This window comes from Mycteria americana, chromosome 6 (genome assembly GCF_035582795.1).
Source record: "Mycteria americana isolate JAX WOST 10 ecotype Jacksonville Zoo and Gardens chromosome 6, USCA_MyAme_1.0, whole genome shotgun sequence".
Classification (NCBI taxonomy): domain Eukaryota; kingdom Metazoa; phylum Chordata; class Aves; order Ciconiiformes; family Ciconiidae; genus Mycteria; species Mycteria americana.
Window position 1 is genome coordinate 31,362,568 of NC_134370.1, and position 23,597 is coordinate 31,386,164.

At 44.9% G+C, this 23,597-nt stretch overlaps 2 protein-coding genes across 2 annotated transcripts; both read right to left on the minus strand.

Annotated features, from left to right (window-relative positions):
- Positions 1-368: 368 nt before the first annotated feature.
- On the minus strand, positions 369-3,942 carry LRIT2 (leucine rich repeat, Ig-like and transmembrane domains 2). The gene is made up of 3 exons (XM_075504125.1): positions 3,908-3,942; positions 2,734-3,515; positions 369-1,177 (listed from the first exon to the last, which is right to left on the minus strand). The coding sequence occupies exons 2-3, from the start codon at positions 3,500-3,502 to the stop codon at positions 369-371; spliced, it is 1,578 nt and encodes a 525-aa protein (XP_075360240.1). The 5' UTR covers positions 3,503-3,515; positions 3,908-3,942.
- Positions 3,943-12,430: 8,488 nt separating this feature from the next.
- Positions 12,431-22,938, minus strand: LRIT1 (leucine rich repeat, Ig-like and transmembrane domains 1). The gene is made up of 4 exons (XM_075504126.1): positions 22,817-22,938; positions 19,827-20,293; positions 15,901-16,206; positions 12,431-13,416 (listed from the first exon to the last, which is right to left on the minus strand). The coding sequence occupies exons 1-4, from the start codon at positions 22,936-22,938 to the stop codon at positions 12,431-12,433; spliced, it is 1,881 nt and encodes a 626-aa protein (XP_075360241.1).
- Between the last annotated feature and the right edge of the window lie 659 nt (positions 22,939-23,597).

Sequence of the window (23,597 nt, forward strand, 5' to 3'; positions counted from 1 at the left end):
TAAATACAGACAGAAATACACGCCTTTAAGGGGAGACCTTTGGCCTTTTGCCACATGCATTGCTATTGGGTTTGGGGGTTTTTTTGGTTAATGCTTGTTTTCTTGTGTGTTTGTGTGCGTTGCTCCATGACAGCGCTGCAGAGGCAGCCCGGGGGTGCGGGGGCACAGCCACACACCCCGGGCACCCCCATTCCCGGGGCTCCCCAAGCCTGCTGCGAATCCCTGCCGTGCGCCCCGCCATGCCCCAGTCCATGCAGCACGGAGCCTTCCTTGCATGGTCCTTCAAGAAAACCAGCACGTGCTGTGGCTTGAGGTCATCTGTAAAAGATGCCACCGTGGCCGCGTTCGCAGGGCGGGCAGGGACTGGGCTAGTAGAGGTCGGCGCTGTTCCTGTGGGGCGGCCGGGTCTTGCCAGGCTCCTCGCGGGCCATGGGCCGCCGGGAACCACGGCCTCCCTCGGGGCGGCAGAGCCCGTCCTCGCTGCCGGCGGGCAGGCTGTCCAGCGTGCTCTCCTTGCTGCCAGCGGCCTGTGCTTGGCCCCCGCGGCGGCGGCGGGGGCAGGCACCGAGGCAGCGGGCCAGGCAGCCGGGCCGAGCCTCAGCGGTGCAGGCATACATGCCGGCGGGCACGGCCAGCACCATGGCGCAGACGATGACGACGATGTGGATGAGCTTCTCGCGCTGCTCCAGCTGGCTGACGTCGCTGCCCGTGACAAAGACGACGCACTGGCCCTTGCGGGGTGCCTGGTTGCGCACGGCCACGCAGACCTCGTACTTGGTGGCCGGCAGCAGGTCAGTCACCGAGTAGGTGTTGATGCCGGGGCCGATGTAGATGGCGTCCTTCTGGGCGGCATCGTAGCGGCCCACCAGGAGGGTGTACCAGGTCTCGCCCGGCTCCGCTGCTGCCGCCGCCGCCGCAAACCACTCCAGGGTGATGCCGTAGACCGTCTGCTTGGCGATGCGCACTTCTACGTGGGCGCCCGGCTCAGCAGGGGCGATGGGGACCCAGCCAGGGGTGGTGGACGCCCACGGGGCCCCCACATGGAGGGTGATGGCCACCGAGGTGTTGCCCAAGAAGTTGGCGGCCGTGCAGGTGTAGTTGCCAGCGTCCGCTGGCCGTGCCGCTGGGATCAGCAGCTCTGAGCGGACGGTCTCCTCGCTGATGGGCTCGGTGGACACTGCAGGCAGAGGGGAGTTGTGTCAGCAGGCGGGGGACCCTCCTGCCCGTGCAGGGAGCCGCCATGCCCTTGGGGCAGCCCCAAGACCACTGCGCTGTGGGATGGGGGCCAGGAGGCCAGGCAGGACCTGCCCTGCCCTGCCCAGGGAAAGAGGAAGAGGGGCGCGGAAGTGCGCCGAACCCCGCAGAGCTCGTCAGCGAAGCGTTATCCGGGCCAAAAAGGCAATAAACGCCCCGGGACACCCAAGCACGGGAGACAGGGAGCGCGTCCGACCCCCGCCCCAGCGCCAGCAGCTGAGGAAGCTGCTGTGGGCAGAGGCCAAGCCACCCGTGTGCCACCTGCCATCAGCGTGCTCAGGCCAGGGCAAGCCGGGGAGAGCCACTGAGGTGCAGGAGGCACAGCTGCATTTTGGACACACGGTCTGTCCTCCGTTAGGCTTGAGTGCAGAAAAATGTCGGTCGACATTTTTCACATGTCTCAAAAAGAGGCTCGGGCCAAAACAAGGCATGTGGAGCCAGGAATCGTTGGACTGGAAGTGAGATGCAGCTTTAAGAATAGTATGAAACACCCTGTTGTCCACCCAAACAGGGACACGTGGCTGTGGTCGGGAAAAGCCTGTATGTAATTAATTCAGCATGTGCTTGTGGACAGATGCACAAGTGCTGCTACAACACTGCAATTAAAGCAAATATCAGTCCGGGATTAAGGGCTAATGCTATCTTATTTAGCTAGCTGGCTTATTAGGAACACACGTAGCCTGTGCGGTGCCCATATGCGTTATTAGCTTACCTGATGAAAATAGCAACTTGCCCTATTGAAGGCTCTTAGTAAAAATAAATGTGAGGAGGGTGTGTAAGAGCTGAGCTGGATGGGGAGAAAGAGGAAAAGGCCTCCTATTACGAGGCCCTCAATAAAGAATATGAATAAGCAAGGCTCACGGAGAACGACAGCCTCCGTTTTGGTTGTAGAACATGAATGGACACAGACAGGCAACAGGGCTGCACAGGGTTTTGTGGTTTGTGCGGGTATTTCTTGAGAAAACATATGGGAATAGTATAGAAACATACCTGTGTGTATATAGTGTGTGCACGCTCCTACAAACACACGTGTACATACAAATATAATTATATAGAGTGTGTGCATATATACACGTAGTATATAATATATAGTGTAAATATATATGCATGTCTAACTACATATTTATTATATATGTATGACTGATGTATTATGAATAGCTCTTACATCAGGTGTCATGTTGAAAGAGCTACTATTAAAAATCCACACATAAAATAACTGTGTAAAAATGAGGCCATGCTCCTTTCATTTTTGACCGATATCCTGCGTGAAGCAGCTCTTCTCATGCCAGTCAGACGTGTTCAGACATGTAGGATGATTAAGATTATTTGGATTATGCCACCACAATAACTGTGATGCTCTAAAGGGGCTGAGAGGTGGTGTGGTGACTGTGATGGCCTGAAGACCTACGTAAGCAGAATAGCAGAACATACATTTTTAATGGAAAAAAAAAAAAAAAAAGAAGGAAAAGCTTTGCTTACCATTAAATGCCCTTAAAAGTTTGAGTGCATAAGTCCACCAGACAGCCGGGGAAGGGCTGGCTTGCACAAAGCAGGTCAGGGTGACATTCAGCCCCACCGGCACTGTCAGGTTGGTGTCAAGGGCTGAGGTCAGGGGCTTCATGCAGCTGTTGAGCTCCACTTCATGAAAAAACTTCCCTGCTCTGAATTTCGGGCTTGAGCAAGTTAAATAGGAATTCATCAGAATAATAGGTGGGCCGACTGACTTGATAAACTGGACAAATCCCCGCAGGCGACAGTCGCAAAGCCAGGGGTTGTCATGAAGGGCCAGGACGGCGTTGGAAATAGCTTCGATCTGCCCCTCCGCCCTCTGGCTTCTCTGATAGACGGGCCAGTTGAAGAAGACATCCCTGGATATGATGGTAAGCTGATTTGAGGATAGATCTAAATAGGTCAGGTTGGGCAGATAGCGGAGCGCGTGTTCTGGAAGGACATCCAGCCGGTTGTGCTTCAGATCCAGGATTTTCAGAGCCGGGGTGTCTTGAAATGCTGTCCATGGCACCGAACTTAATTTGTTCCCTTGCAAGCGCAGCTCCTTCAGAGCCGGCAGATATTCCAGGCTCTTGATGTGCATCACTGTGATGTTGTTAAAATTGAGCCAGAGATACTCCAAGGCACTAACATTCTCAAAAGACCCACGAGGCAATTCTGTTAGGTGAGAATTTTCTATTCTAATTTTCCGGATGTCCTGAGGGATGTTTGCAGGAATCTGCCTCAGCAGTGCAGACATGCAGAGCAAACTCCTAAGGAGGAAACCAGAAAATTCTCCAGGTTGCACACCATGTTCATGGCTAACAAACCAGTTCCCTATACAGGTCTACAAGCACTTGAATAATTATAAGGTATTGTATACAGGGCATGCATAAGCCATACATCCATCCTTCAGTGTAGTTTTACACCCGTTTTCCCACAAAGACTACAATTAAGTCATAAAAATTGCTACATATGCAACTACATAGCTCAGGGAAATAAGAGAAGTCTCATTCTATGCTCAAGCTAGTACTATTCAAGAATTAGAAGAGGCATACCATGCTGCCATCTGTTCGGTTTTGGTGCTCGCAACGTCGGCAAATATATATTGGGAATCTCCGAGCTGCTTTGCTGGTGCTACAACTAGGGTAACTAGCATTCTTACCTTCCAAAGCTGTCTTGAGAACAAGAGCATCCTGTGACACAAGATGAAACAGATGGGTTTATTTTGTGGAAGGCCAGAAGAAGCAGCAAAATATGACAAATAGGGTCCATATTCTCCTTTAAGAAAGCACTGTGCAGGGTTTGCACCAAACATGCCAACAGCCTCCAAGAAGCAAATCCTATTAGCTGTAATCTTCCTTGACGCAGAAATAAATCCTGCTGGGGACCCGACCCTGAAGACGACATGTAGTATGGTTTATAGCCTGTGTCAAAGTGCTAAAAATGACCCCTGGGACCACTCTTGGCATTTATTCTTTAGCTGCAGGTATTTTGACAGACATGTTTATTTGGTTGGTAATATGAAGATGGAGCCAAAAGCACTTCTGTTCCCCAGGCCTTACAAGTAGTTAACCAGGCCAATTTACTTTTTATTTTTTTTATTTCAAGGGGTCTGTCTCAATATCCTGTATTTTAATGGCTTCTATCAAGGCAGAAAACCACAGTAAGGGCCAGACTTCACAGTGTAATATGTCAGTGCATAGTGCCGTCTTGCACAATCCATCAAGCCCCAAAACCTGCCCACAGCTCTGTGCAGGGTGTACTGTTGCACATGGTGAGCAAGAAACCTACTCCCCAAACTTAGTTACTCTGTCACGGAAACATAAGAAGTATGGCACTGTTTTTCCTCTGAAACAACTTTTTTTCCCCCCACTATCTCCATTTTTACATGCTAGTAATGAAAACAACAACATAGCTGTAGCCAGTCTGTGGGCTGTGCTGAGAAAATAATATATTTGAAGTTAATCTCTATTGTATAAATATAAAATTTCAGTGCTATTTCAATATTTTAAGTTCTCCGGCTTCCCCTGGAAGACACGTGCTGATTGCCCTTCAGCCACCTTGAAAAATTCAGTCTAAATAATTATATGAGAAGGGATTTGCAGTAACCAGATTTTTAAATTTTTTAAAATCCAAAATAGTTTTCGGTTATGATTTCCAAGCAGCGCTGCGTTCTCCTGGGGCCATCTAGTGTGTATGGGCTTCATTACAGCCCGCAGAAGGCAGCGTGCCGCCGGAAAAGAGCTTAACCTCACTGCCAGTACGTGTGAAGCTGGGTCACAAATCAAGATTAGCCTGAACCTACTTAACCTCTAACCTACGGGACCAGGATAGAAAAATATTTATAGTGTGACGGCTTAGATCTATACATGGCTATCGGGGCGTGTGCGATAGCGTAGGCACTGTAAGCCTACAGAAGACGTAGGATTGATTCTGCAGTTTTTAAATTGACAGGGGCTTTGATTTCAAGGCGAATCAGAAAAATGAACTGGTGGGGAAACCAGTGGGGACTGTCGCAGCGCTTTGCGATTGCCTCCTCCATGTAGAAGCAGCAGGCTGTGCGTAGTGAGCCTGTTGGGCTGCCGTTGCTCGCTATGCCCAGCGTCCAACCACGAGCATATGGGATTTTTTTTTCTTTAAACTGAAACGTTCCTTCTTTGTCCACGGTGCAGTACTTGATATTTCAACAGCTGCCCTACATTTTAACATGTCAGTAAGGCCATGAGTGAAGGAGAAAGGCTGCTGGTCTGTAGCACAGCAGATGCAGCAGCTGCAAATACCCCACCTGACTGTGGTGGCTGCTGGGGACGCTGCTTGGTGAAGCTGTTGCTGTTGCAGCGAGTGGCACCAGCACAGACCCCGTGAGCCGAGGCAGACACTCCTTAGGCACTTTCAGCGTAGCTTAAGCAGCAAAGGGAACCCCGTTAGCAGGGCTGGCTGGCTAAACTGAGAGTGCTGCCGGAGCGACGCTGGCGGCTGCCATGGGAGGATGTGTCCTTCCCGGTCATCCCTCCGCCGCTGAAGCCGAGGGCCTGAAGGAACCCCATGCCCACGCTGCAATGGCATGGGCCTCCGTGGAGACAACACTCACCAGTGCCTTTGGTCCTCTCCTGTAGTCTGCCATGGAAAGATTCCCTAATAAACTATTAATATTATTAATTTATAATGATGTTTTTATAATTTTACACTTTATTATAACACCTGATATTATTACTTGGTAATAACAGCAGTAAACAACATATGACACAGTTAGTTAGAATATAGCTGAGAGTCAGGAGCAAACCTGGGATTTGCCCCTGTGTGTGCTGCAGGGACTGGGAGGGAAAAGCTTTCAAAACCAATGTTTTGATGATGTTCAGCATTAGAGGTGATGGGAGAAATCTTCCCATAATGGGAGAAATGGCTGAAGTTCACCCAGGTCATTGGCTTGCCCAGTCATGCTGGCCAGGTATTCATGAGGTGATGGAGATGCCCATCAGTGCATGGGGTTCATGGGGGAAATGCGCTAGAAAACGACCCACTTTGTGAGCTGCACACATGCAACCAGCAGGGCCACTGGTTTGGGGACAGTTTGGTTGTTTCCAGCATTAGGCAGCTCAGCAGGAGGGATTCACCGCTTTTAAGGCCCAACCTTGCAAAAACTTCCTTTGCTTGCAGGGAAGGCACCTCCTTTGCCACCTTCCCACCCCTCCTGCATGGCCTGCAGGGAGGGTCTTAAAGCATGTGGCAGCAATGTCTTCCAAAAAAAAAAAATCTTTCATGAAAAGCGTTATTTATTAACAGGTTTATATACAGAGTAAAAACTATTGGTGGTCCCCCCATGTACATCTTTGGGCACAGTACAGATACATAATAATGCCCAGTGTCCTGGGATGCAGCAAGTAAAATTTCACCCAGGCTTCTCTGGTAGAAAGAACTACATTAATTTAAATAAATGAGTTGATTAACAGAAAAAAAAAAAGAACTTAAGTTATTTTCTTTCTCCCACGTGAGCTCTCCTCCCAGTCCCACCCTTCTTCTACAAGGCTAGAAAATGGCCTTCTAAAGAGAGGTGTCAGTCAGTACCATGGGCCAATGCTCCGGCTGTTTTCAGGCTGATATTTATTTGTTGCTTGAGAGGCCATTTCTCTAAATATTCCCAAACCCCAACTGTACTCAGAAAGCCCAGTATTAACCTGAGAAACTAGTGGTGAATTACTTATCAAAAACAGATGAATTAGCAGGTACAGCGTCTACCCACTCTCTAGGGTAGAGAGAGGTGGGGAAAGAAAAGAAGGGAAAAAAAAGGTAAAAGAAAAAAAAAATCCCCTAAACAGTGTTAGCCACAGCCGTTATGTTTATGTTCCCTACTGGAGTGGGATTTTGTTGCCTTTTTAATTCAGCCCAGTTTATGCCTGCCTGTAAATTTAATGGCCACTTTTGTGACAGCAGATGTCCACTCAGTTCAGCTGCTCTTTAATGTCATGTGGCATCCTGGCCGAAGCCAAAATGCAGAACAAGCTGTCTAAAACCCAAGCTGTCAAAATAAATCTCCATAGAGACATTGTCTGCTAATCTGTGGGAAGTGGAGTTTAAGAGACTGCGCTGATTGCCAAAGCAAACGCCGAAAGGACGCCCGTTGCTCCCAGCAATGGCGAGGGAGTCAAACTCTGTCTTGAAATGACGGGCACACGGGTCTGTAAGAAATCAAGTCCAGGCTGATGCTTTACAATTACAGTCCCTCTGCCAGAGCTATCAGCGTTAGAAATCCCTGCTGGGGAGGACATATGAGGTGAAGGCTGCAGCTGGATATTTCAGATACAGTGCATGTAACACCAAATGGTACAGGCTTGAAAAAGCAGCTTTGAAAAAGAGGAGGGTGGCTTGAGAAGAGGTAAATAAGACTTTTCCTTCACAAGCCTTCAACAACAACAGCAGCTGTACAAACTTGCAGGTCTTTCCCCAATTGTTTTGAGTAACCCAACGTCCCTGGAAAGGGTCCCCTGGGGCACTGCAGCTCCAGCTCCACTGCAGCAAGTCCCACAGGGAGCTGGCAAAGGGGCACCACCCGCCCCCTTTCACCCTCCGGAGGAAAGGAAAGGCTTCGTCTCTTGCTCAGGGCACCTCAGGGCAGGAGCAGAGTCCGTCTCCAATGCCAAAACCAGGAGCCAAGGGCCAACACACTCCTGTGGGCTGCAACTACAGCCCAGCCGCTCCACGTCACTGCCAGCAGCCCCCGGCCCTTGGGAAACATGGGCACCGCTCCAAGGCTCGCTGCCGCCTCTGAGAAGCTCCTGGCCCTGCTCTCTGGGGTGTACACACTTACTTCTCATCAGTTTGAACCTTTGCTGGCAATTGCTAAATTATTTCTCTTTAATATTGATTAATAGGAAAGTAAAATGGGGGGAATTCTTTCGCTCTGTTTTGGGCAACAATTTGTGTCATCTATTCATGGACTTTAAAGCTGGTGAAGCTCCCACTAAGCCACAGTACTGTAGCACTGACTATTGATTAAATACATCCGGAAACTTTTCAGATGTTCCCAGAACACTCTGACATTGGGAAACTTTGGTATCAGCTTCTTCAGGAGCTTTTTAACCTTTAGATTTTATTTTACCATTGGAATACTTTCAAAGTCATTCTTCAATGTCCATTCATTTTTTAAACTATCTTGAAAAATGTTTTACTGTCCTTCTTGACATTTCTGGGTGGTTCTTCATTTTTTTTTTTCCCCACAAATTTATATATATGCACATGCACATATTTGTGTCCTACAGTTTTTAATCATTTAAAGACCTTTTAGTCTATTCTTCCTGGGCACACAGAAATAAATGTGAAAGTGACCACACAACGCAGTATAACTGCCTTCCAACATGTTTAAATCGCATTGTGGAAATCAGGTGTTTGTCAGCCTGAACGTTATTTTGCATTTGTGGAATTTTTATACATGTGGCATTAAAAATATTGCAGAGCCAGCCTTTGTCTGGATCTACCTGCCAGATAATCTGGACAATTTTTAAGACGTTTGGAAAAACATGTTTCAAAGCTTCAACGTGTTTTTTACATTTCTTCTTGCACTTCAGCTACTTGCAGTATTCTTTTGTAATTACTTTGGGCACATTATTTCATTTATATTCTGCTCAGTTCCCTCATTTTGATAGCTGCTTTTCTCCAGATCCTTTTAAGAAAAAGAAATAATAACAATTTTTCAGTACAGTTCAGAGCTATTTGGATTAATTTTTAAAACCCTATTACCTTCTTTTTGAAACCTTATCCTTAATTTTTCAATTTTACACTAATCTGATTTCCAAAATAAGTACAAAAAGATACTGTGGAAAGAGGAGCTTGTCTTTGTTATATATCACATGAAGTGCCCGTCGGGGAGCGGCACATACGGCTCTCCAAAGCACTCAGCCCAGGCAGCCGGCGCAACCTCCTGCCTAACATAGGTGGACAGTTACTTTATTCTTAAGTATTACTGAAGTGGTCCAACACTCAGTAATGGTTTAATGGTAAAAGTAGGGAACATTGTACTCCAAGAGATTCCAAAATATATTGCTTGACAGTGCCAAAATATTTGAAATAGACCCCAAAAAGCAACAAATTGGTCAAAACCTGACACAAAGAAATTATTAACAGAGGAAACATTTTCCAGGGAAAAAGAAAACCGAATATAACAAAGTGTCAAAAAATATATGTTTAAAATGCTACTAATGCAGTAATTCCAAAAGATATTCAGGTGTTCATTTTGGTTCTTACAGCACGTGTTTGTCCAAGGACTGACTTTGAGTAAGAAATTGTTTCCAGGGATGAGTATTCTCCTTGCCTGAACTCTGAGCCAGCTCCGTTCACGTCTTATGACCAGAGAGGGACGCTTGCCTGAGCTAACCCTGCTGAAACTAGGCGCCTAACACCCCTTCGGTTAAAACGACAACAAAAAATCCAGTGAGGTATTTATCTGTTTCCTTACATTCCTTGTACCACAGAAAATCTGACCCAGAGCCTTGAAAGTCACATTCAGCAGAAAATCAGTTTACTTAATGGTCTGAAATTTCACCTGCAGTTTAGTAAGTATAGGGTTTGTCTTCTGACTGACACCAGACAGACACAGAGATTATACGAGTTTCTATCTATTGCTTGCCTCATGTGAATCATCAGTGCAGTACGGAGAGAGGCTTGTTTTGGAGCAGCAGCAGTTGAGCTGCTAAACTCTGATGCCTCACCTATGAGACAGTGAGAATAGCCATAGGAAACAGAAAAGAAAAATCGTTTGTTCTACTTGGGATCGCTATTTATTCAAAGTGCAAAAAATATCCAATAGAGTCTGTAAGACTTAACACATCCACAGTGAATGTCACAGGATGACCTCTCCGTCCCTCCCGCAAGCAAAGAGCGACAGCGCTGGCCCAGCCGGAGCCTTTTCCGTTCCCAACTCACAGACCGTGTGTTGGGCATGCACCGACGGAGCGGGTGAGAGATGCTCCTCGCCAGGCCTGGATGCGGCAAATTACCCAGCTCGTGGCTCCAGGCAGCCGAAAGGTAAATACCTCTCGTTCCCAGTCAGCTCCTGCAAGCCTGACTTACAGGAAAGTCCTTGGGCAGTAGGTCCACTCCATTCACTGCAGGAGAGCTTTAGGACAGCCTTGATCCTTCAGGGCTAGCTTATCCATCCAGGGCCATGTCAGGCCGATTTCTGCACAGCCCAGTGATACTGCTGCAGATGTGGGCAGGAATCAGGCTCAATAATACAGCAATTCTTGCAACTTATCCCAAGAAGAATATTTTTATTCTACCTTGGAGAGAGACTCTAAAAATCATCCTGGGAAATGCAACTGTATAAATAAGTAATAGATCTATTACATACTACACATTTCATCAATTAATTTGTTGTATTAAAATACATAATTCTGCAAAATGTTATTTGTAAACCTAAAAATCTATGCAGTCCAGTGATAGAAGTATCATGCATTATTTTATACAGGGATTGACAAATTCTCCCAATACAAGAGAAGTCCTTTATCATTAATGTAAGGAATATGGGGAGTCCTATCAGAAGCTATCGTTATGTATCCCCCGTTGCTAGTATTTACGTTGAGATCAAATGACCTGCTTTTTCCATCAGGCCAAGTAATCGGACATAACTGAAACCCTTCTGCACAAGGAGGACTTGCAAAATCCGTACAGGGCTCCATTCCAACCAGTGAATTTTGTTAACCCACGCTGTACATGGACATCCAGAATGTGAGTGGAGATCCTTCCAATAAGTTTACAAATACACATTTAAAAAAAATTCAGCAAGCTTTATCAGTTATCATTCAACTTGGCTGGATCCCTCCCGTTCAACATTTGGCAGAACATATATCATTTTGTTCATGAAGAATACTTATTACAAAGAGAAAAACATTATATACAGTATTACTACATGAGGGGCTGGAGTGGGAAATTATACAGCTGGGAAGTGCTTTGTGATAAGCACTCAGATCCAAATTCCAGTGGAGCTGCAGGACTTAAATAACTGATTAGGTCACCCTGGCTATGAAAGTACATTTAGATGAATAATAGACAGGTTTTCTTCAGGGTTCTTGAACTTGTAAAATGTTTGAAGTCCACACTGAGCCTCTGCCACCACTGATGCCATGGTGGAAGTATGGCTGATGTATGTCTGGCCAGTGGTGTACCACCGCATCACATACCCCTGCTCTGCACGGAGCAAGGTACTTTCATGGCCGAACCACACGTGCCTGGCTGAGCCCTCTGGTCTTCACCACCAGTTTTGTCAGGAGCGCCGGCAGCAACGACAGGGCTGGTCTGGGAGATTTTTGCAGAACTGTCTAGCGTAGGTTTTTCAGTATGATTACAAAGCATTACAATGCCACACACAACTTGCAGAGTAGGATATTGTATGATTTTAACTAGCACAGCTGATATAAAACATACTCTACTAATTACAGTACAGCTAGAAAATGCCAGCTAGGCCTGATACTGAAAGACCTGTGCAATACTTGATGTTCAAGAAAATCTTAAGAATAGTGTTTAGGGCCAAAATGCAATCACAAAACGCGCTCTACTATGTATTTTTAGGAGCGGATTGGGTTTTGTCTCTTTATTTCTATCTCCTTTGCACATTTCTCTGAATTCAGAGCATAGAGCTGTTATGTTGGACATAACTGTTGGACATATGCTGTACATGTGCATTTAGTGATCTATTAAGCATCAAGCTGCATGTTTCATGCAAACATGGGGATGTAAAAGGTGAGACTCTCAATCTTCACCTTCATAGATATTTATATTAAAATTACTAAACACTCCCCTGTTTGTCAACCAAAAGAACATCAAAAGAACTGAGAATAAAATACTTAGCATATTGCAGAGCAGGTACTAAACAACACCAAGCAGAGCACGCTCAGAAATGTTGCTTAATGTCCTCACACTCAGTGTGCATGCTTCATTTTACGAAAATAAAAGTGGTCCAGGAGAATGAGGCCATTATGACAGAAGCTTTTGACTGGGTACAAAACAGCAAACCCCAAGCGGGATGAGCAACATGTTTCTGTAAAGCTTGGGCACCATCTTGCCTCTTGCATCCTCCTCCAGAACATGTCAGAGACAGAAGCATTGACAGGGTGGCCTGCAGTGCTGGAGCAGAGAGTCGTATATACAGCCACGTGCTTTCCACCTAGCGAGCCGACAATCAGACTAGTTACTATCAGCAAAAGTACTCGTTAGGTTGCCCCTCTATCTTTGGTATTGCTTCCGAGTCCACGCTGGATCGGGCGGACAGCAGCCTGTTCGACTCATCAGGGGTATGTCTAGTCAAGTATTCTCCTTCCACGCCTTTCGCCTTGGCCCCAGGAGACAGGCTTTCAAAGGTGACATAGGACTCCTGAATTTCCTTGGGTTTCCGCACAAAGCATTTTTTGCAGCGCCTTTTCAGTGCTCCGCAGCAGACCACCAGCGTCAGAGGAACAGCAATGACACAGGCCACGCTGATGACAACCACATTGATGAGCTTCTGGGTCCCTCCTGCGCTGGCAACTTCATCTGTGGAAAATATGATGCATTGCTCCTTCCTGGGGATCAGCCCTTTCACGCAGACACACACAATGTATTTGGTCTTTGGCAGCAGCCCATAAATGGTGACCTTGGTCTTCCCTGGCTCCACGTTGATCCGCCGCATGTCTCTCTCTCCAAAGACGGCATAGAGGACACTGAACACTGTCGTGTTCTTTGCCAGAGGTGCCTTCCAGGCCAGGGTGATACTCTGGTCAGTGTCTCCTATCACCCTGACGGACCTCACGATTCGCTCTGGCTCCTGCTGACCGGTAGGTGGGCTCACCAGCAGGTTTCTGGGGTTGCTATCTTGTGCCACATCTGGGAGGAGGAGGTCCTCTCCAGTCCCCACTCTAGCCCCCAGGGTAGGCACGGTGGAAGTGGTGATAACGTACCTTGCCACTAGCTTGTCATTGTAGGCAGCTGCTTCCATCCCGCTCGCCTTCCCGCTCCATGCGCCTTTGGCGTTAGAGTTCGGGTCATCCGTGCTTTCTGAGTCTGTGATGATGAGAGATATGAACGCCTCTGTTGCCCCCAGAAAATTCTTTGCTTTACAGATGTACTCTCCAGAGTCGAGATAAGAGACTACAGGCAGGCCCAGAATAGACCAGCTCATCCCATCACTGGAAATCTCTTGGTGAACTGCAAGGAAGGAAAAATAAAGAGGCAATAATCAATAGAATTAATAATATGTTTTCTAAAATATTAGGATTCAATCAGCCACATGCCTGCTCAATACAGTAGAATCATCATTTCTTTTTGCCACCAAGAACATTACAAAATCAAAGTAAATCCAAAAAAAGGACATTAACACTAAAATTAGGTTATGTTGGGATTTACACTGCTTCAGACCAAATCTATGTGAAGCATTTGATGCTGTTTCCTCCCAGTTGATGTACAGTTTGAAAACAAAACAGGAAAGGTTCTTCCATTAAAAAAAAAAAAGCTTAAAAGCTTAATACTTAAAAGTACAATACAATACTTAAAAAGAGTGGAAGGAGGAGGTGGTAACATGACCTAGTTGAACATAAGATGCAGTTCTCTGAGTCACAGAAAATACAAACAGTGGAGATCATCTTCTAAAAACCATATATGGACTAGTCTAGTGTATATGGAGAAAAACAGCTGAAAAATAATATCCCTTTTACTGCTATATTAGTGCAGGTTTTTATATTGAGCCAAACACAGGGAAGTCTGATCACTTACCACTGAAAGATACGTACACAGCTGAGTGTTGATTTTCTCACTTGGTTTACCAGGAGGCTAAAGCTTGCTTTTTTTGCCTTTTGCTATTTGTGCAGAAAAAAAGAGCAGGGATCATGCAGAAGGGTAAAGCACCTTCTTCATTATTTAACCAGCCTCCTTAGGATGAGCATGTACTACCTCTGCCCTTTCTCATTGAGAGGTAAACCAGGGAGATGTCTGTAAGGCAGGATGCAAACTTCTCCCAGGCCCTTGTGGGGTCAGGACCCAGCCTTGGCAACCAGGGCACGTTCCAATGGCAGTGAAATACAATGGCAGCAGAACTTACTTTTCCAGTTCAATTATTTACTGAATGGGTATATTAAAAACCATAAACCTACCCGTCCTCCTATGGCACTTCCCCATACATACAGACTGTGAGCTGTTTCTCACCCCTTTCTATTCAGAACACCAACATTTCAAAGTCATATTACAGCATTGGCACAGAAGCTGCCATTGCTGAGAAATAATGTATATTTTCAGCCAACTTTTTATTGAAAGGTGCTAAAGTCTGATTTAACGGGGCACAAAATACATCATTCTCAGTTGTAGCTCAAAGTAAACGCAACATATGCTTTCAGGAAAGCATTCTCTATTTTATATTTTTGTTGTGGTTCTCTTTCAAGTGTAGGAGGGATGTTCACAGCACGATGGGTAGACATGATCATTATGAGGAGCAGCTCTGCTACATCCTGCACATCGTGCACAATAGAGCAATGACTTGTGCAGATCCCAAAAAAAGGATATTTATTACAAGTGGTTCTACTGCTGTGAAAGAAAAATGCTCTCCCCTGTTTCTGTGCACTGAGGAGCCCAATAACCCTATGAAGATCAGACCCCATACTTAGCAATCTATCTGCTGAGTTTAGACCCTCTGTGAAAGTCAGGGCCAGGCCTGGGAGATGGTAGCATTCAGGGGAGGTTGGAGGCATGAAGGTTCAGGCCCTGATCTAAAACCTCTAGGGCAAAAAAGCTAAGGACAACTGCCTTGGGTGCAGCAAAAGTTTCTTCCCTAAATTCCCCACACATTAAAGGACCAACACTGCAATTTGGGGTCCAATCATTCTTGTGAATGGAAATGAAAACATGATTGGTCACAAAAATGGTGGTTGTTTGAAGGCTTCCCCCACAAGAGGGGTGAGCACAGAAGAAGGACCTGGTCAGCGTTTCTCCCACAGAGCATTTTCCCAAAAGACCTTGTCAATCCATCAGTAATGAACCATTTCTTGGAAGCATTGCCACTGAATTATTGTATCCTTCAGCATTTTAGTGGCTCTTTTTTAATATATCAGTTACGTTGCATGTTTACCATCTTTTCTTTCTTTGCCACAGCAGATTTGAATCCCAGTTCAATTCACGTCAGACATCTCTCTGCCAGAGATATTTACTCACTGATTAATAGTAGCTCATCATTACTCTCAAAGACCCATAAAATAATTCAATGGGAAGCCTTTTCAGTGACTGAATAACTAAATAACTAACCTAAAAAAGCCTCTTGCTACAGCTGGACATGTTTCATTACTTCAGCTCCAACAGGTTTGCAGAAAAACCCTCAACGCATCTCACCACCACCGCAATTGTTATGAAACAAAGCAAAATCGACTTTACACATGATAGTATACATTTATGTGATGATATTTACATTAACATGCAAGTAATTTTATGATCTATAGAAAATCACAATGCTATAGTGAATTACACACGATACTATTGTGAATTATAGTGAAACTTAATTTTGCACCACTTTCTTCTTTTGAGTCTTTTATCGGTAGGAAGGATCTATTGTCATAGAAGCTTCCATTTGCTGTACAGTCCATAGAAAATAAAGGTACAGGTCTCCCTCGCTCAGCCCATGTGTATGAGAAAAGCTTAAACCAAACCCACCTGTGCCGTTTAGTTGAGCACCGTCAGCCCTTCTCCAGCTGAGCTCAGGAATGGGTACCCCCGTTGTCCCACATCGCAGTAGCACAGTGCTGCCCAGGATGGTCTTTACTTTGGCTACGGAGGTATGTACAACAGGGCTTTGACACTTCCTTAGCTCGACTTGGCTGAAGAAGACTCCTGCAAGGCTCCGGGGGGTGAAGCATTTCAGCCTGGGCTCAATGAATGCTATGTTAGGAGACTGGAAATTTAGGAAATGGACCATTTCATACAGACTGCAGTCACATACCCAAGGATTGTCTTGCAAGCCTGTCAAAATAAACCAGAGCACTAAGTCACTCCAACAGCACCTTTTGTTTCTGCCACTTTTGTTTCCGTTTTTCAGCAGGACAAACTGTGATAGGCTCCTAATCTGCCCTGGTAAGGACTGCCTGTGCCTATGCAGGGCGGGGGGGGCATCCCGACAGCACCCACTGCTGTTGGCTGAGGTTGATTGGTCCCATAGTTGCCAGTTAGTAGAAGGGAAAAAATATGGCTTGCTAAGGTATCTCAAAATCTGGAGTTTAAATCATATTCTTTAAGTTCAAAGCAAGATTATTGATATTATGAAAACATCATTATTTATGCACGTAAAGAAGCAAAACAAGAAGTTATTATAAACACATTTGGTTCCAGGATGGAAAAAACAAGTAGCCATGGGGGAGGGCTGGTTTGTTTTGGGGTGTGGATTTTTTTTGGTATGAAGATACTATGGAGTCTCCTTCTTAGACAGCCTAGGAAATTCTTCTCACTGGACATTATTAAAATATTAGCCAGATTATCAGGCCAACTGTCATGCCTGCAATAGGTATAGGTGATCCTACTTGCCTGTAAGAGTTCTCTTCCAGCCTTGTTATTCTGTTTTTTTTCATTATTTTACTAATCAGTTGTTTTTCCTGAAATGATAATTTACACTTGATAAAATGACAGAACTATTTTGAGGAGTAAATTGAAGAATATACGTGTTATGGTATATAAAAGAACATAAACAGACAATAACTATATTAAGAATATACGCATAGAAAGGGGTATATTGAAGAATACACTCCTGTTTCAGAGTTCCAGAATGTTTCTCTTTTTCTTTTTTCTGCTATCTCAGTATGCGCTTATTGAACTCAAATTCTGAAAAAATGAGACATTACTCTACTAAAAATAGACCTGTGAAGATGGTACTGAAAAAGCAAAATCGGAACTAGAGCAATGCAGGAACAGAAGTTGCTGCATTCTGATTAAATCTGTGTCATCCTACTTACAAATATTCATGTTCACCTGTCCGATGGACAGTTTATGGTCTCTAATGACTTTAGCTAGCAGAATTGGCACTGGGGATATTTATACCACCTAACCCCAGGCACGCATTTGAAGCCTAGGCCAGGAGCACGGCATCCCAGGCCTCCTGCCTGCCATGGGAGTGAGCTCTGCTCCCTCCAAGGGGGCTTCACCTCCTCTTTTCCGCAGGCAGCCCAAGGACATGGCTTGGGGCTGGCAACTGCCTGAAAGTAAAGAGTACTAATACTCCCTCGATTCCCAGCAGGAGGAAACAACAGCTGCCCGCCCTACGGTGCCCACTCTTGCTGGCCCCTGGCGCACGGCAGCAGTAGTCATGCAAGCAGTGGCTTTCCGGCAAGAACCAAGTTCTGATACAAGCACAGAAGGTGCACCACAAGGCTCCATTGGCATCAAGGGGCCGCTTGAATTTGCTAGAGCCAACAGAAACACAGGGTCTATCAAAAGCTCCTGAGGCCTCAAATAAACTGTTTTAAAGATTCTGCTGAAAAATCTCTTGCTGAGACCATTGCATACCATCTTCCCTGGGCTTGGAAGGGGGTCTGAAAGTGGTGGGCCTTGGCAGGAGGGCATTTCTTATAAATTAATATATTGAAGTTAAGGGGACTAAATAAAGAATGAAAGTTCAGCTTGGCTTTGTTGTTTTATGGCCTTTTTGCTAGCAGCTTACTTCTGACTTCATGCACTAGATAACAATTTATTCCAGATTCCCTGGCAGGTGCCCCAGCCCCAGTGGATGCTGCAGCACCCCCAAAGCCCCAGTGGGCCCTTTGCTGCCCTGCACGGCACAGTCCTGTGGGCTCACATGGGCAATCCTCATGTGCAAAATCTTGCAGCCTTGGCACAGACTATCAGCCAGCAAGCTACTACTGGACGTACTTCTTCTTGAAGTAGTCTACAAGCAAGGGCTCTGAAGAGGACTGACAATGATGCACTGTAGACAAAGGAAGGGACTGGGCTGACTTTTTATTATTCATGGATTGTTTTATGTCTCTCCATGACAAACACTCATGGGCGGAGTGAAACGGAAACGTGCAGCTGTGTTCTCCCGTTCTGCTCCTGCGAGGGATGTGCATTTCATACACCTGGTCCCTATGGGTGTCAGCAGGATAGGACCTAAGAGCTGGAGTGTCTATACATTACCATATTAATCTTAGCATTATACTCATTTGCCTACATGAATTTTTTAGGATCCTGGCACAAGCAACCTGTGCACAGCTGGCTACGTAAACACTCAGGTTGGCCATGAGCATCAAGGCATGATCTGTTCTTCTCGACAAAATACTCTCCTAATCTATATTGAGTGGAATAACACTTTTACAGGTAACTTGACTCTAAAAAGTAAATAAAGAAAAGAGTATGATCTAGGCAGTGTCTTGTCACGCCACAAATGAAATGAGCAATGCCAAACAGCCAACTTAGGCTTAAAGAACTTGATACTGCATCTGGCAAAACGAGAGGACAAAACACCTGCTCCTCTCCTGATGCTAATGAAACCTTAAACAACATCTGCTAAGGATACTAAAAGCTTTGTAGGTGGCAATTTGAATCTTTTTAAAGTCTTGCGTCTCTTTCCACTGCAACCTGGTTTTAAAATCTTTACCTCCCCAAATTCATCCAGAGAACAAAGAGCCGCGGGTACTTCCCAGAGTAAGAGGAAACTTGCAGTGTCTCTGATGAGATCATCGGCAAGTGCCTGAACTCACATCCGTGGCTGTAGAGGCAGTACACGCAGATGCACACACCTCGCAGATCAAACACACTCAGTGGAGCTGGGTCAGCTCTCAGCAAGTGAAGACAGCAGATGGCAACAACTCTGAACCGTCATCAACCTGCCGTGGATTTGAACCAGTGCACGATGACTAAAAGGCTGAGTAGTAATCCTCTGAACTAGTAAATGTGCTCGAAACCTCATCTGGGGATACTGCAACTGAGAGGATTCAAGACAGTCATCTGTAATATGCCCTCTGACACAAAAATGGACAATTTCCCCAAAGCCATACTTCTGAGGAGCCCAGAATTGTCACCAAAAAAGTGGATTCCTGTAACTTTATAGCTGCCCTTGAAGGCAGCACTATCTTGGTGGCTTTGGGGAGACTAGGGTTTAATTCTGTGTGAACAGATAAACAAGGCTCTGGAAAGAGACACACTGGCAGTCCTGACCCAGATTTTATGCTTAGTGATGGTTTTATTCCTCTTTAATTTAGACATTATAAATAGCTATCTTTGTATTTAATGCTGCTTGGGATGGATCGATTCCATAGTAACTGTTATTAGAAAAGAGCACATGAATGATGTGGAGCTCTAATCATATTTGTATTTCTGTCAAAAATGGCAGTGTCAATAAATAAAAAGGGCTTGAGCAAGAGTCACCAGTTTTGTGTTACAAAGATTCAAGCAAGTGATGAAGTTCATGGTGTAATAAGCTCGGTGTGGGGAGCCTGATTTGAGTTTGTTAATATGTCAATGAATTTGCACAGTTTATATGGGGTATTAAATTAGCAGTGTACTTGCTGTGGCAACCACAGCGTGTGAAAATGCTGCAATAAGCTGCAGACCTCTTGATATTTGTGCCCTCTGCAAAATGACAGCACTTCTCTTACCTAGGATGATCTTGGAGTTATCGTTGGGGAAGTAAGGAACGGCCTGGAGGCTGGCCCAGGTGGCAATAAGAGCCTGAGGAAGAGTCATCAGCTTGTTGCTAGACAGGTCCAGGTATGTGATATTCTTGACATAACGAGCAGCATCTGGAGGGATTGAGGTAAGTTCGTTGTTGTGTAAATCCAGAAGCCTTAGCTGTGGCATGTCAGCCAGGGTTTCCCAGGGGAAGGATATTAAGTCATTCCCATCCAGCCTCAGCTCCTGCAAGCGACGGAGGCCCTTGAAGGTGATCCCACTGAGGCTGGCCAAGGAGTTATAGGGCATCCAGAGGTACTCCAGGTTGTGGAGCGCATGGAAAGCCTCTCCTGGCACCCTGCGGATGGCTGTCTTTTCTATCCGAAGCTTGGAGGTATCTACAGGGATGTTGACAGGGGTGAGGGTCATCTCCGGGTCATTACACAGCACTGTCCTGGTGGGGAAACACAAACACAGATGTGACTTTCTTGCATTTTGAAAAGGTTTTGAAACTTGATTTTAATGCAAGATTTTGAGCTGCCTTCCTTTTTTCACAAGCTTTCTTCTTGTCATGTCATACTTGCTGCTGATCTCTACATCACCATAAGTACATCAACTTGCAGTAATTCATATGTACCTTTCGACTGCAGAGACTGCAGTGTTGTGCCTCGCCTGGAGTGGTGTGAGTCTGAGTCTGGCCCATATAGTGTTCCTGCTTTTTTTTCTTTCAATTTTTTTAGAGTACTTATGATAGACAGCAGTGACAACGTTCATGCACAACAGAGGATTCTAGTGCATGTTAAAAATTGAACAATAAAAGACATACGAAAAGAAGCCTTACTGATGCGTGGGATAGCAGGAAGTAATAGAGATTAAATACGGCACAGGATCTTTGGTTTGTGAAATGAGAATAAGAAAGTCAGCTAACAACTCACTGGAAATACACTACAGCAAGCTCTGCTTTACTATGAAATAGTCTGGAAGGTGTGTACAGATGGTAGCAGTCACTGCACCGCAGGCATGTACAGTTATGAGAGTGAAAGTGCAGAAAATTAACTCTTTGGAAAATGCTATACTAAAAGCAAGGCAGATCTATGTGTCATAATCATTCCTTCCCATTTCTAATCTCTAGAAGTCAAATCACGAAAACCCTATGCTGCATTTTCCCAGCCTTCGTACAAAAAATTGTGACTTTGACTTTGCCAAGATGTGGGACTGTAGATAGCCATGAGGAATGAAGGGAGACAAAACAGGTCTCTCAGACTGCACTTTAATTTGCCTATCAGCAAGGAGAGAAAGGCAAGTTCTTAACAAAATACAAAGCCAGCTTGCAAGAGGTAACAGGTTAGATAGGCACGTCCCACTCCACATGCTAAACAAGATACCGCAAGAAATGTAATGTGATCAGCCAAGTAACGTTTTCTTATCACGCTGCCTGGCTGATAAACAGAATATTACAAAGCTGCCAAAACCAGACTGGTTTTGGCTGAAAGCAATTATTCCTCTACTATCAACAAAAACAAATAACATTGCTGAACTGCTCATGCAAGTTTCCCGGAGTTAAATGTTATTTGAGCCTACAGTTAAATCGTTAATTTATAATCAAAGCATCGTACACGACTCTCATCCAGCACATTTATTGTGGCATTAAATCCTGCCCACCCTCAGCTGAAAGTTGAGATTTTGAAGAAGAGAAAAATCTATCAAATAAGAAAAATCCAGAAATCCTCTTTCAATAAAACATTTCTTTTTGTGTAGGCATGAACCAAAATGTTTGATAACACTATGAGAGACACTATGGCAGTAAAACAGTGTGCTTGTCATAGTGTCCCTAAACTATGTCAGTGAGCACTAAACATTTAATCTATGGGATAATCTCCTTCTACTAGTGAGAAATATGAATCATAATGCAGAAAAAAAGGTGACATTATGCTCCTCAAGGGACTAATGGATATTTGCTTTATTATGTATCTTACCAAAACACACTACAGCTTTTTCCAGTCACTGAGAGGAAATTCCCCTGGGAACTGTGACATTTATGGAGCAATAATCAGCTCTCCCGCTATTGCACTCCCTTTTAACGATTGCAGACTACTTGTGTCTCTGCCACGCTTCTTACTGGGAAAGTTTCTGGTATTAAAACTATAGCACCATAAAAGAGATAAGAAAGTAGATCTATTTCATGGGGATCCAAAATACAGGGGACAGCCTTTAATTTCAGCACTGTGGTCTTGTCCAGAAAAAATGTCTTCCAAAGGATTTTGCAAATACTGTATCTCTGTCATAAAACCTCCTCTACTGTGAACCACACCTTATAAAAATGCAGCCTCTGTTTCATTAAGTCAGGTCATTACTTTGTGATTACCCCTCAGAAAGACTTTTTCATTACAGTCCTCCAGAGAAATGTCTGTACAATGGCGTTGTATTCAAAAATGGATGCCCTTTTGCTCTTGTCTTCTATTTTAACTGAAGGTTTCCAGTCTGAGAATTATCTTTTTTTTTTTGGTTCATTCTCATCTAGAGTCTATCCCTTTGCCTAAAATCTCCAACTGAAGGATTTTTTAAGTAAATGGAATTACAGTTTTTGGTACTACAACATAAACCAAATCTAGTTACACTTTAGAAACAAACCAGCAGAGCAGAATAAAGCCTTTTAAAACTAGCATTTTCAGCATAAAGGTAAAAAGAAGACGTTGTTTAAATTTTATTCCCTTTTTGCCATTGCACCAGCGGTAATTATGTCACTTCTGTTCTGACAGAGGAGATGCCCAAACGCTTTCCCTGAAATCAGCTTACTGTGTTTTCAGAAGCTAATCCTCTGCAAATAAAGCTAGAGCGCAAAGCGACTGGAAAAATAATGGACACGAAGTCTGGATGCAATATTTTCTCCTCCGAGCATCCTTACAGAGGAGAAGAAATAAAATCCCCGACACCCAGCGAAAGAGCGGCAACCCCCCTGGGGAGAGGATCAGCATACCTGGCTTTCGTCCCTTCGCTGAGGCTGTGGAAGGCGCAGCTGCACTGCGATGGGCACGAGCCGCCCGCCCGTGGCAGCCCTCCGAGCGTTAAGCAGCAGAGCAAACTCACCACGATCCACATGGCTACCTGTGCATGGGAAGGACACCTGGGCACTAGACAACGCGGAGGGTTTTGCCTGTAGTTTTATCCATTGACTGGTCACATCTTGTTAACTCCCTTTCGTTTTCAGCCGCACTGTGATCTTCCAGCCCTCGCTGAGTCCATCAGATAAAAAAGGATAGGCAGGGATTAAGGATGGGGACTTGAGTTATTTTCATGAAGGTGCTTATTGCTTCCTGGAACCGTACTGACAGCATTTCTTCTCTCAGGGAGCCCCATCAAAACACCCTTCTTGGGCAATCTGTGGCCTTTGTGCAAGAAAAAAGCAAACATACTTTTTGGGGACCTGCATCACAGGCAAGACAACTGTTATCTGACCAGGAATTAGCAAGAATTTTCCCCCTCACAGGGAACTGGGAATACTTAAAAACAGTTTCTTGTGCTAATGGAATGTAAGCCTCCTATATAAGAATACTAAAAATATATAATGATACTATTAAAAGGCTTTATTTTCTTTTAAAAAATCCTAGTTTGATCAAGCAATTATTGAACTGTTGGCAACATGTCTGATATTAATAAACAATGAATAACCCAGTAAATATGGACATATTTCAGTTTATATCAGGGCTAGCACACACCTGCAAGACTGAGGACTGTGCTCTGACTCGGTGATACAGCAA

Coding starts and splice junctions, on each gene's coding strand:
- LRIT2 (XM_075504125.1), bottom strand. CDS start 3,502: ATGTCTGCACTGCTGAGGCAGATTCCTGCAAACATCCCTCAGGACATC. Junction 1,178..2,733: donor ACTTTTAAGGGCATTTAATG/GTAAGCAAAGCT, acceptor CTCTGCCTGCAG/TGTCCACCGAGCCCATCAGC.
- LRIT1 (XM_075504126.1), bottom strand. CDS start 22,938: ATGTGGATCGTGGTGAGTTTGCTCTGCTGCTTAACGCTCGGAGGGCTG. Junction 20,294..22,816: donor AGCGAAGGGACGAAAGCCAG/GTATGCTGATCC, acceptor TTTCCCCACCAG/GACAGTGCTGTGTAATGACC. Junction 16,207..19,826: donor TAACTCCAAGATCATCCTAG/GTAAGAGAAGTG, acceptor TTATTTTGACAG/GCTTGCAAGACAATCCTTGG.